Source organism: Malania oleifera, chromosome 5 (genome assembly GCF_029873635.1).
Source record: "Malania oleifera isolate guangnan ecotype guangnan chromosome 5, ASM2987363v1, whole genome shotgun sequence".
Taxonomy (NCBI): domain Eukaryota; kingdom Viridiplantae; phylum Streptophyta; class Magnoliopsida; order Santalales; family Ximeniaceae; genus Malania; species Malania oleifera.
Genome location: NC_080421.1, coordinates 10,025,612 through 10,039,572, shown reverse-complemented (window position 1 = coordinate 10,039,572; position 13,961 = coordinate 10,025,612). Strand labels below are relative to the sequence as shown.

The 13,961-nt window shown below is 35.9% G+C and overlaps 1 protein-coding gene across 1 annotated transcript; it reads left to right on the top strand.

The window, feature by feature from the left end:
• The first annotated feature begins 5,348 nt into the window (after nucleotides 1-5,348).
• LOC131156211 (protein RADIALIS-like 1) lies at nucleotides 5,349-6,902 on the top strand. The gene is made up of 2 exons (XM_058109725.1): nucleotides 5,349-5,831; nucleotides 6,570-6,902. Exon 1 carries the CDS (start codon nucleotides 5,563-5,565, stop codon nucleotides 5,785-5,787), a length of 225 nt encoding a protein of 74 aa, XP_057965708.1. The 5' UTR covers nucleotides 5,349-5,562; the 3' UTR covers nucleotides 5,788-5,831; nucleotides 6,570-6,902.
• Nucleotides 6,903-13,961: the final 7,059 nt, after the last annotated feature.

The window sequence follows — 13,961 nt, the reverse complement described above, 5'->3', positions numbered from 1 at the left end:
ACCATAATGGTTATCGAATGTGAAATTCACTAGTCACCGAAAAAAATGTTTCTTTAGAATGCCCTCATTTCTAAAATGTGTAAATTCTTGAGGTGACTTGTCACACAAAAGCATTTATATTAATCAACCAATCATAACTAATATGGGCAGGTATAGGTTAGCACCAAACATCATAATAAGAACATTGTATGCTAAATTTGTTAGAACCCTATGAGCAACCAGAAAGATATGATATCAGAAATTTAACGTGGTTCGGTCAATATCAACCTACGTCCACGGAACACACACCACAAATTCACTATTCGCCGGAAAATTACAACTCTCTCTTCCTCTCACTCTCTTCCTCCTCTCTTTCTACTCTCTGCTCTCTGAGCTTCTCTTGTGTCTCTATTGTACATATTGCATTCCACAGCTCTCTATTTATAGGGCTGATATTTAATCAATATTTAATCACAATTAAATATACTCAATCACAAATGGGAAGTTACAATCAAGATAAATGGAGATAAATGCAAACCGCATTTCCAACTCATCACGCGTCTCCAACTTCTGACTCTCCTGTCTCCAGTTACAACAAAATCAAGAACTTGATCATACAAAAACCTAGCAAAAATGCAAATGGCAAATGAAAAGTAACCATCACAATTCCAATAATAATTACTATAAGAAAACAGCTGTTGTATGGGCAAAAGAGCGAACTTGCAAGTGAAGTGAAAAACGAAAAATAAAAGTTAATCTAGTCAACCAAGACAATAGTTTTTTTAGAAACCATTTTATGCGAGTAAGATATATACCTTGTAAATTTTTTGGTAGTGATCATGGACTACCAGTGGTGGTCTCGTCTTGAATCAATTATATGAAAATACTCAAGGTAACATGCCGGTGACATTATCGGCTTACATGGTAGAATCAAAGAGAGAGGAGGACCGGACTACAAGTTCCATATATTTTTCTTTTTGATGCTATCACATGAATCCGTAATAATGATGGGTTGGTAATCATAATACTACTACCATTTATATTCTAATATGGGTTGGCTTACTTTTTGACTAAACCCAAAAGAAAAATGAGAAAACCAAAAGAAAAATGAGAAAAAGGTCTACATATTCACATGTGGGAAAAAGGAAGTTCAAGACCACCACCTAATGCTGGGCAGTTTCTCAAATTTCTTACCTGTTACCAACCTCAATTTTCGTCTTAATCTACTCTTTTACCTTTTACATCACCGTTGCGTAAGCTACCTGAGAACTAGCATACGCAAGCATGTGTGATGTGTGCATGTACAACTCAAGTCATAATTTTTTTTTCCTTCAAATATTCACAGCTAATACTACTTATGGTCATACCTCAATAGTTTACACTAGCATTTTGGCCACTAGGGGTGTGAGTGTGACTTGCTTGGTAGAATATCATTATTTGGATCTTAAGTAGTAGAATAATATTTTATTTTTATTTTTTTTTAAAAATAACATGTTGAAGAACATGTTCTCTCTTAAAAGTATTCTAAAATCAAATGCATCAAAGAGGTAAAGGAGAAAAGCCACTGACTTTGCACTGCGCTTCTAGGAGGATGAAGACACAAAGAACTGTGTGAGGGTACCAGAATCCATGCCCCACACTATCTTGATGTGGTCTCACTGAATCTCCCCAAAGATCTCCCCAAAGAACAGAACTTCAGTGGAGCAGCCAAAATAATTGGAACACTGATAGTTAATTCAAGAACGCGCATTTCATATTTATGATCCTAAACATTCCTCCCCCTCTCTCTCTCTCTCCCTCTCCCTTGTATCTCGCATGGACAATGTCTGGTAAGTGATCCCATTCGACTGATAAGTCTGGTATCAACCACAAATACGTTATCAACTTAGTAAGCCTCTGCGTATGGCGTCAACTTGCTTTCTCTGAGGATCACATGTGAGAATTAGATCCAAACACATACACGAACTTGACCATGACCTCTATCGGGTGGCACACTGTGCCACACTTGATCATGCGAATGGCATGTCCATTGTGCTATGCTTATTGCCATGATTTACCATCTTCTGTAAAAAATATATAAAGTTGTGAGTTTCTGGTTCCCTGACTACAAAAGATGGAAAGGCATAATCTGGATGACCCATTCGAGTAATTACCTTTGGCATTCACCCTTTCAAACAGTTACACACTCTAGGCATTATGAGTTGAAGGCAAGTCCGTTTCTCCCACTTGTGAGGAAGGACCACACATAAAGACCAAATCCTTCAAAGAAAAGACAGAGAAGGGACGCGGGAATATATGGATTTTGTTTTCCATGGGAGAGGGATGGAATGATAAGGATTTCAAATAACTCTATTGGGAGATGTATGTTGAAGCATTCCTTTTTCAAATAGATGCCTAGAAAGTTGCAGCTCTAATTAGATCGATCGCCGCCAGCCCCAGTGGCATGGGGCCGATTTTCCATGATCATGACTCATGCAACTTGATTACAAGGGCCACACTTCCTTTAAGCGATTCCAAACTTACTACAGTCTAATTGAATATAATTGCAATAATTGAATTTTCTGGGGAATCTTCATATGGTAGTGGCTAATACCGACTAAAACAAAGAACTTAGTGTAATGACTTCGAAACTGGCATATATAGAGCTATTTGTTTGACTGATTGTAAGCCAATTTACGGAGCAGCTAACAAAGATATTGAGATTGCATTATGCATTCCTAAACACAGTGGTATTCTCTTTCCAGAATTATACTCATTCAATATACAATATCTATGGCTGGATTTGTGGACTCCCTATAGTAGTAGTGAATAGACTAAACTGAGCGCTACTTGCAGGATCCTAGCCAGGCTGGCCATTAGGTTGGGGCTACTCTAACCAACTTGTAGGCCAAAGCCACATGGAATCACACCGCCAAGCCAAAAGCCTGATGCTCACATTTCACTCCAATAGATATTTAGTTTTCCCCTAGGAGAATATTGTCCTCTTGATAGAGATACCATCAACAAAGTATATTATAGAACAGTACTGATTTTGCTTTGCTGCGGATGGTTCCAGGAACCTAATCACGCACTTCATGTTGGAGAATGGTGAGTAAATCAATCTAATTTGTGTTATGAGTAAAATTTGATATATTGGCACCAGTCAAGTATAGAGAGAGAAGAGAAGAGAACCACATGGTAGGGATGCTGCATGTACTGGAGCAAAAAATAGAAGGCAATAATAGAAACACTTGCTTCTTGGGAAATCAGTTTTCTTGGTTCCAACGTAATGAATAATGCAGAGGCAGCATCTACTAAACAATGACACTGCATCAGCAGACCATGTCATAGCAACCAACTGCAAGGTTACAAATGCTATCAGAACCTAAACCTGATAAAAGAGAGATGGATTCAGGCCGTTCCTATTTTGCATTATAGATGATAATAAGAAAGGGGAGGCTTGTTCATATAATATAAATATAAATATATAGTATATCTGCTAAGTAAAGGAAGAGATGACAGTTTTCAATATATCTTACTTGCTCATTATGTTCCAAAAATTAAGTATAAACTTACTCATAATTAACTATCCACACTGTCCTTAATTTTTGCGCATACACATTCTTCTTACTATTCATAACTACAGAAAGCCAAGAATCGCGCATAATTTGCATGCCCATGGCGTGTGTGTGTGTGTGTTTGTGTTTGGCCGAGCAGCTAATAGGAAGATTTTTCAATTTTCTAGTATTGTCTGCTTGACTGTTATGGAGCTGGCCCTTTGCTATGGTTTCTGTGGTGAACAAAGGATAGTGATGAGTGTAAAACAGTCCAACAGATGGGAGGACAAAAAGATTCTGTTTCATTATTACATTTAAGCTGCCCATGGCTGACCTGATATCTATTGATAATAACATGAGATATTATTTGCAGATCTTCATTATAAAGTATTACTGAAGTAATGGAGATATATGGACTAGCCAATCTCAAAACATTATTTCAGCAAAGAGAAGTAAAACTCCAAATTTCTTTTCTTTTTAGTTGAGAAATAAACAATATTTACATGAAAAAGCTATAAATTCTATACTACAATCAGATAAAATTAAAGAACATGTAGGGTCGAACTGCAAGCCAGTGTTTTTGGCTCCAGCGCACCATCTTGAAGTAACAGCTAACAACAAAGCAAGCAGATCATCTACATATTTCCTCGTTATATAGGGTGCTAGCTATCTTGGATTTACTGATATATGCTCTGAATGTCTTGACATAAGAAAGGACTATATTCTTTCTAGTACTATAAAATTATTTATTCTCCAGCTCTAGACAGTAACACAGTACCTGTCTATTCACAGTTTCTTTTGCCTTATCTGCAAGGCCCAAAACCATGGTTTCTGCAAGTGGTGTAAATACAACTGACTGCCTATTTGAACAGAAATTTAGAAAGCAAATATCTATTTACAATATATGATGGAAACCTCTTGAACAATGGATGCAACATGGAATGTTTTTGCTTAAATAAACAAACCTTGAGTTAGAGCTAATTGCGCCTGCAATTACAACCCCCTTGCCAAAAACAATGAGCAGAAAAAGGTTCCTACTGCTAAAGTTTAGGTAACAAATGATGCTCTTGTAGAAAAGGAAAATATAATATAATCATTGCACGGTCTCCAATGGCCAGCTAGAGCGCTTGGAATGTTGTTCAGGACGAAGTACACTAAATATTGCCTGTTATGAAAAGAGTACAAGGTAATCTCTGCTCCAGAAAGCCTGAGCGGGCAATTGTGGTGCTCAACTGTGCACGTGAAAGCTCTGGTAGGGTCAATGGCGAATGATTGTACTCCAAGTTGGCCCACAAATTGAGTCGCAGTGAGGAGAATAAAACAGGGATTTATAATCTGAAATTCTGAATAAAATTTCTTCAAGAGATGAGAGGGTTACATTGTTTTCTCCCTTGATTTCAGTACCTCCTGGCGCGGTTTTTTCATTTGCCCCGAGTAGAGGATTTTTACCTAATTAAATAGTCTAGCAATCCAGGTAAAAAACAACTCCCCTAAGCCAGCCCGCTCGAAATTTAGCTGAAGTAATAGTTCCAGTGGTGGATTCAGAGCCTCAAATGGGAACGTAGAAAATTCTCATCCATTTTTGTAGTTAGGCAAGAGAAAGAAAAGCACTTGGAATTAAGCCAAATAATAATAATTATATATAAAATTTGATGGAGATTCTGATTCTTTTGCCTTCTTTGTCGTGTCTCTTTTTGTGGTGCTCAAGGAGGCAAATCATTGAAATTCTAAAATTTTGCAAGATTCATAAGCCAACTGGCACAACCCAACCCCACCTCACCCTCCTCTCCAGGTGCTTATAAAGAGCCAACACGGCCCTTCTTTAAACATATCATCCATCGTTAAGAGTCTTGAGCACTCCCCCCCTTCACAAAGTTCATCCTTGCATTCTTCTTCTCCTTTCCAGATTCCTGATCTTTCCATCTTCCCCAAAAATTTATTTATTTTCTTCTCTACACATACCATCTTCAAATTGTTAAAAATCAGCATACAGTGTTCTCTCCTTATATTCCTTTCCTAAATTTGCTCCACAGCCTCAGCCCAAGAAATGGACTCTGGCGGTGGCTCTGGCACATGGACTGCCAAGCAAAACAAGGCTTTTGAAAAGGCTCTGGCTGTGTATGACAGAGACACCTCCGAGCGCTGGCAAAATGTTGCCAAGGCCGTCGGCGGTAAGACTGCAGAGGAAGTGAAGTGGCATTATGAGAAACTTGAGGAGGATGTCAAGCGTATTGAGGCAGGTCAACTGCCTTTATACCATTACAGGGGATAACTGGTGGAGGTAACCAGTAGCCACTGGCCCAGAAGAACTAGGAGGTGAGGAAAAGAGGCGTGGAGTATAGTAGAACTCCTTCACCTAGTACAAGAAAGTGACCACACGAATGTGCTTGTCTCCTTTTTTTTTTTTTTTTCTTTCAACTATTAATCACGCTCTGATCGCACGGTCACGTTTCATCCATCAGACTTAGATTCCAGTCTCCTCAAGGACGCAGAGGTACGAGCCTATAGAACAGATCCTGTTCAAGTATAGGGGAATGTGCTTGTCTCCTATAATTGTTTCAGCTTTCCACTTCACCAAGTCCATGAACTGATGCACAGCTAGCAGTGGTCTAACTCAGCCACACAATAGAAGCAAACACTTTCTTCCCCACCTCTAAAGTTGTGAACTCGTACAAAAAAGGATAGTCTCTTAAGTTTATAACCCACCATTAGGTCACTGCTACAAGCCTACAGCCTCTAGAAGTCTAGATAGTTGTTGCTAGGAGAAAAGGGAATTGTTACTTCCAAGTTCTGCTGTAAACTTCACATGAACTTTTTGATCCTACTCTTACGCATATTCTATGTTCATCTCCCTAATCATATAAACAGCGAATTTGCACATATCCTTCAACAAAACAATTAATACAAATTCATCCAACTGTTCTAGACTCTAACCTCTAATTTGTAGACACATGAGCCTAATTATGCGTTGCAGTTTTCACGTGAAATTACATTTTCTGCTAAAAAGAGTTCACTGAATTTCTTTTTCTTTTCTGTTGATTTTTTCGTTTGCAGGATGGAAAAACTAAAGCTGCAGTGGATAAAGCGCTTGAATCAGCAACAATAAAGATCCAGGGCTCTTATTCGCAATGCTAGCAGCAGTAAATAAAGAATTACAATGGCGATTATCTTCGATAATCTGCCCTCTGCCGCTCTAGTTGGCATCTATTGATCTGCGTTTCTCCTGCCATAAATGTATCTGTAAAGAGGAAGCTAGGGATGTAGAACCTGAAGAAATTCCTAGATTCCTCCTACGTTCCTAATATCTAAGAATTCCCGTTCTTCTAAACGAGATGTACTATTGTTTTGTGTGTTTGATTAATTAGCAGTTCTCTATTTCTCCGTCTCCATCTTCCTCTTCTCCACTTGAATATCATATTACAGAAATCAAAATTGAATTATAGCGTTTCAGTTCAAGAAGATTAAAAGTGAAGAAACTTAACTCAACAAAATGGAATATCATACAACATATCTGTAAAGCGTCTCAGCGCATTTTGATTTTTTCCAAAATGGAATATCATACAACATATCTCTCAACCAACTTGTTTCTCGCTTACTTATGTTAAAATAATAAACTCAGCTTCTATCATTGAGTTAGCAATTATTATTTCTTTTTTAGATTTCTAGTAAATAACATGAGCACTTAAAGTAAAAATATAATTAGTGGTAGAGAGAGAATCATCCGACAAAGTATTCCAATCAGCATCAAAAAAACCTTCAAGTACAATAGGATACTTTATAAAAAACAAGTCATAATCTTTGGTACCAACTAAATATTTTATTACACGTTCAAAAGCATTCTAATGTTCTCAACCTGCTCTCGAAAATTTATTAAGTATTCCTCCTACATATGCAATATCAGGTCTAATTAAATCAGTTTCATATATCAGGTTACCAATAATGTTATTATATTCCTTTTGATTAACCACTTTATTTTCATTAACAAAAGGAAATTAATAAGTGATTACTAGAATAAAAAGGAGTAGGCACATGCTTGCACTTGCACTTATCTTCATAACCATATTTATATCAGTAAGTATTGCTACAAATAGTTCCTTAACTATAGTAGCTTGAGGAATAAGTCCACATTTTCGAAATTTACAAATTCGAGCAATATGTTACTTTGTCATAAACAAAACAAACATTGTTGTTTTGCTTGTTTTGACTATAAGGGGTTCCTTGGTTTCAATTCTTTTTATTAGGGTTGCCCTTATTCATTTTGTGAGGTCTACCATTATTTTTCATATTTCTCCTCTTAGGTTTTAATTGAGGATTTTTAGGAAAAAAGCCATTTGGCAAAGTATTATGTTCGGAAGCAAAATTTACCTTTGTGGTATTACCATTGTTAGTATTACCATTTTCTCGCATAATTACATCTTGCCCTCTTGCCTCATCCTCTACGCGAATTCGAATGATCAAAGTTTCAAGAGACATCCATCTATTTGTGGTGCATGCTCTGTCAAATTCTCTATCTTTTTATTTCATCCATTTGCAGAGGTATTGAACAAATATGTATAGAGAGATTAACAACTTTATCCTTGACTATACAAATTTTATTGCTATAATCATACCAAAATCAGATTTTAGGAATTATAATCATAGTTAATCCCTTGATGGAAGGGATTTTGCTGTTATGACTATTCCTATAATCTCTCTTATTTGTTTCTTAATTAACAACTCACACCAACACTCCCCCTCAAGTGGAAGCATCCAACTCTTCAATGTGCAACTTGTCTAGTTAGTTGTAGAAATTCTTGCTTGATACAACCTTTGTAAGAATATTTGCCAGTTAGTCTTTGGACTGTAAGAAAATTTTTAGATGCTATTATTTATTTTTTTTTTAGGAAAAATTTCATAAATATATTGTAGTCAAGGATCTTCAATTATCATGAACTTCACATCAATAACTTTTATGCAAAAAAATAAATAAATCATAAACTATAAACATTACATACCGGAATTGGCCATATCGAACCTATTGAGAAGAACACCAGGAGAATCCGAAGAAATCGTTTCTCCTACTTTTCCTCTTTCTCTTTCCTTCATTCACCAGATCTATGGGATCTCCTAATGATTAGAGAAGTGGAGGCAGAGAGAGGACAATTCCTTTCTTCCTATCTTTTCTTTTTAGCTAACATCACCATGTAGCTAACCCTTAGGGCGTATGAGCTTAGCTTTTCCTTTCTCTTCTTTAGCTCTCTTTTTCTACCCTTAGAGCTTAGTTTGATGTATAGCATGCCCTTATAGCTACTCCCCATAATAGTAGCTAATATTATATATATTTATGTATAGGAATCTTTTCAAACTTCCACCATTCATTTCTCATATTAAATAAGCTAACTTTTTAGTTAACTCATACAACCATTAATTCATATCCTTATCATATGGGACACATACCCTATATGTGGGACCCATATCATTCATGTGGGACGTATCCTTTGGGATATAAATCCTACATTCTCCCACTTAGCCCATATGAATAATATTAATATGAATTAACAAATAATCATAATGTGCACAAAACATTAACTTATTTATACGTTTCAATGAGATTACCGTAATATCATAATTAAGCAACTCATTAGTACGAGTCATGGTAGTAAATATCATTAGAGCGACATCTTCCCTTCCATGTATCATAATACTAATAAACCACTTAACTATGATCCATAATAGGAAGTTATCATACTGTCCCTATAATGTCTTTATCAAAGACCATTTCTGTTTAATAGTAAACCATCTCCATAATCACGTGATTGATAGTAAACAGAAATAATGTTCAGAAACACTTTTATTGATATCATTATACATGTTATAGAACAAAACATAAAGATCCACTATCATACATCAAGGATTACAACAAAGACCCATGTAATCAGCATGTTCTTTAAATGTCTTTGGTGTCAATCCCTTCGTTAAAGGATTTGCTATCATGAGCTCAATTCTTATATGTTCTATAAGCACTATGTGTTTCTGAACTTCCCCCTTAACAGCCAAATACTTGAGCTTTATATGCTTAGTGCCATTAGAGTATTTATCGTTTTTGGAGAAAAAGAATGCTACGGAATTATCACAATAAATGCTCAGCGGCCTGGCTATACTATCGACAATCCCAAATCTTGAGATAAAGTTCCGCAACCACAAAGCCTGAATCGTGGCCTCAAAGCACGACACAAATTCAGCTTCCATAGTAGATGCTGCTATGATAGTCTGTTTAGCGCTTTTCCACGATATTGCTCCTCTGGCTAACTGGAACAAAGAGCCATATGTTGACTTACGACTATCAACGCATCCATAAAAATTTGAGTCGGAGTAGCCAACCACCTCCAACTGATATGTTCTCCTATATGTGAGCATACAGTGTCTAGTTCCTTTTAAGTACCTCAAGACTTCCTTTGCAGCTTCCAATGCTCCATTCCGGGATTACTTTGGTACCTCCCGAGCATCCCAACTGAAGAACTAATATCTGGTCTCACACAAGTCTGCACATACATCAAACTCCCAACAACAGATGCAAAAGGAATATTTTCCATACTTTTCTTTTTGAATTCATTCTAAGGACAATCCTTTACACTGAACTTGTCCCCTTTGCAAATAGGAGCAGGAGTTGGTTTACAATCAGTCATATGAAATCTTTCTAGAACTTTATTAATATATCCTTTCTAAGACAACCCTAACAATCCAAGTGATCTGTCTCGGAATATTTCAATTCCAATCACATAAGTTGCCTAACCCATATCTTTTATTTCAAAGTTCATAGAAAGAAATCTCTTGGTATCATTCAATAAGCCAAGATCATTACTGGCAAGTAAAATATCATCAACATATAGAATCAGAGAGATAAACTTGCTCCCACTGACCTTCAGATATATACATTGATCAACAGTATTTTCTTTAAAACCAAAGGTCGTGATGATATCATGAAACTTAAAATACCATTGCCTGGAAGCTTGTTTAAGTCCATATATTGATTTCTTTAATTTTCAAACCATGTGCTCCTTTCCTTTAATCATTAAACCTTCAGGAATATCCATATATACCTCTTCATCTAAATTCCCAATTAGAAAGGTAGTTTTCACATCCATTTGGTGCAACTCTAAATCAAAATGGGCCACCAAAGCCATTATGATTATAAAAGAGTCTTTTTTTAGACATAGGAGAAAACGTCTCTTTATAATCAACACCTTCCCTCTGAGTGAAATCCTTTGCTACAAGTCTAACTTTATATCGTTCAATGTTGCCATTACAATCGTGTTTGATCTTAAAGACCCATTTACACCCAACTATTTTAAACCCATTAGGCAAATCAACGATGTCTTAAACTTTATTCTATTCCATAGATTTCAACTCATCATTTATGGCATTGATCCACTTTTCAGAATCATCACTTTTAATGGCTTGTGAAAACGTAACCGGATCCTTACTAATTCGTAAATCATAATCACCCTCTTGCAGATATACTAAATAATCATCAGAAATAGCTGGTTTCCTTACTCTTTGAGATCTCCTTAATGTTATTTCTTGTGATTGTTCTGCAATTGGTTCAATGGTGACATTTTCATTATGAAGTGGTACATCATTAGATTGTTGTTCAGTGTTATCATGCCTTTCAACAACTAAAGGAACAACAATGTCTATTAAAGATCTAGATATCGGTATAAGAACCTGAATTTCTTTAATGACCTCATTTCGTGATATATCACTCCCACTGATTTCACCAGTTTCAAGGAACTTTGCATTACCGGATTCAACTATTCTCATACTATGATTAGGACAATAAAACCTATACCCTTTAGACTTTTCTAGGTATCCAATAAAATACCCACTCATAGTACTTGAATCTAATTTCCTTTTATTTGGATTATAGACTCTAATCTTTGCTGGACAACCCCAAACATGAAAGTGTCTTAAACTCATTTTCCTTCCCGTCCACAATTCAAAAGGAGTTTTCTGAACTGCCTTACTAGGAACCCAATTTAGCACATACACTAATTTTTTAAGGGCTTCCATCCATAATGAAATGGCTACTGAGGAATTACTCAACATACTACTAACCATTTCTATAAGAGTACGATTCCGCCTTTCAGCCACACCATTCTGCTGAGGCATACCAAGCATTGTGTATTGGGCACAAATACCTTGCTGTTCTAGAAATTTAGCAAATGGTCCTGGATATTGTTTTATGCCATCATACCTACCATAATACTCACCAACTCTGTCAGATCTAATGATTTTCACTTTCCTATCTAATTGTCGCTCCACTTTAGCAGCATATGCTTTTAAAGTATCTATTGCCTGAGACTTTTCATGCAACAAATAGATATAGGCATATTGTGAAAAATCATCAATAAAGGTGATAAAATACTTTTCTCCACCTAAAGATGGTGAGTCAAAAAGCCCACATACATCAATATGAACAATTTCCAGTAGATTCTTACTTCTTGTGGCTCCTTTCTTTGTATGTTTAGTTTGCTTTCCTTTAATGCAATTACCATACATCGAAATCAGTAAAATCAAGGTTCATGAAAACCCCATCCTTTACCAATCTCTCCATTCTTTCCCTGGATATATGACCCAGTCTTTTATGCCATAAGAAAGATGAATTCTCATTTATTCTACTACGCTTAGTTCCAATATTATGATGCAGAGTGAGGGGTGTTTTAGCAAACTTTTCATTAAGATTAAATTTATACAACCCCTTATACAAAATACCAAAGCCTTCACATAAGTCATCTTTCATAATATGGAAACCTTTTATGTTCAAAATACAAACCATAACCGTCATTATCTAATCTAAACATGGAAATTAAGTTCCTAGAAATATGTGGAACGTACAAAGTATTAAACAAGTCTAAACAATGACCCGATTCAAGATACAACCGAACAGTTCCAACACCCATAACAGGCACTTGATTTCCATTCCCCATGTGTTCATTTTCCTTTACACTCTGGATCATAAGGTATCCCTACATCGAATTGGAAACATGAACAGTAGAACTAGAGTCAATCCACCGAGTGTTAGAAGGAACTTGTATTATGTTTGATTTGAAACATACATAAGCTAAAATCATACCTTTCTTTTTGAACCATGTTTTATGTTTCGGGAAACTTTTTTTTAAATGCCCATAGCCACGAAAAAAGTAACACTTGGGACCATAATGTTCCTTCCTGCAAGCCTCACCACCATACGAAGTACTCGCCACCTTCAATAGATCTCTCTTTAAACCTTTCTTTGTTTTCTTTCCTTTACTTCTAACTGCGTGACTCATGACATTTACTGAATGTTGTCCCTGTTGTTTGAGTCTTACCTCTTCTTGAACTAACATGCTTGTCAATTCATTCACATTCCATTTTTCTTTAATTGTGTTATAGTGAATCTAAAAAGGCCCATAATGAGGAGACAACGTGTTCAAAATAAATTGAACAAGGAAGTTTTCATTAACATTCATTCCCAAAGTATTAAATCTAGCAACCAAATTAGTCATTTCTTGGACATGTTCATTCATTCCTTTGCTCTCATCAAATTTCATTGTGGTCAATTCAGCCATCAACTTTCCTGCAAGGAACTTATCAACTAAATGAAATCTATCCTCTACTGCCTTAAGATATTCCTTTGTGTTATCTAGTTGAGGGAGTGTTTATTTAATATTATTTGTTATACACATTCGCATAAATATCATACTTAATATGTTCGACCTTTCCCATGACTTATACAAAGCTCACTGTTCTGAACTGCTGGTTTCAGTAATTGCAGCCGGTTTATCCATTCGCAGAGCTAAGTCTAGATCCAGAACACCAAGGTGAACTGAATCTGCTCATTCCAGTCGGAGAAATTTGTCCCATTGAAGATCAGAACAGAAGAAGCTGGCGAATGCAATGAAATAGGAACAGACATTGCAATAACACAAAATGCTCACTACATTAATGCTTTGAGTTTAGAACATTTCATTAGTAAATTGCGTTCAATTTTTGGATCAACTTATGCAATATACTAATTACACTTACTGGTAATTTTCATTCATCCAGGCATAATTGATAACCTATATAAAGTTTGATTGGTCTATCACCTTTGGGGAGGCATCCCAATCTCACTATCATTCTTCAATTATCCTGATTAAAACAACGATTATTTGAAAGTTGGTGCACCTTTGGACCAGCCATAATATTCAAATAACCATTCTGTTATTATTCTTTGCCATGTTATATTTCAATCAACATTTACAACTTTTCTCAGCAAGATCACTTTGGTGACAACATGGTAACCATAATAGAAACATTGATTGATTCCTTATTCAACAAAATTTATCCATAATTTACAACAGATAATCAATTCCCCAATATAAGAATTTAACTAACTTACTTTCATGTAAAATTTTCTAACTTATGCATGCATAACATGTGAGTGTT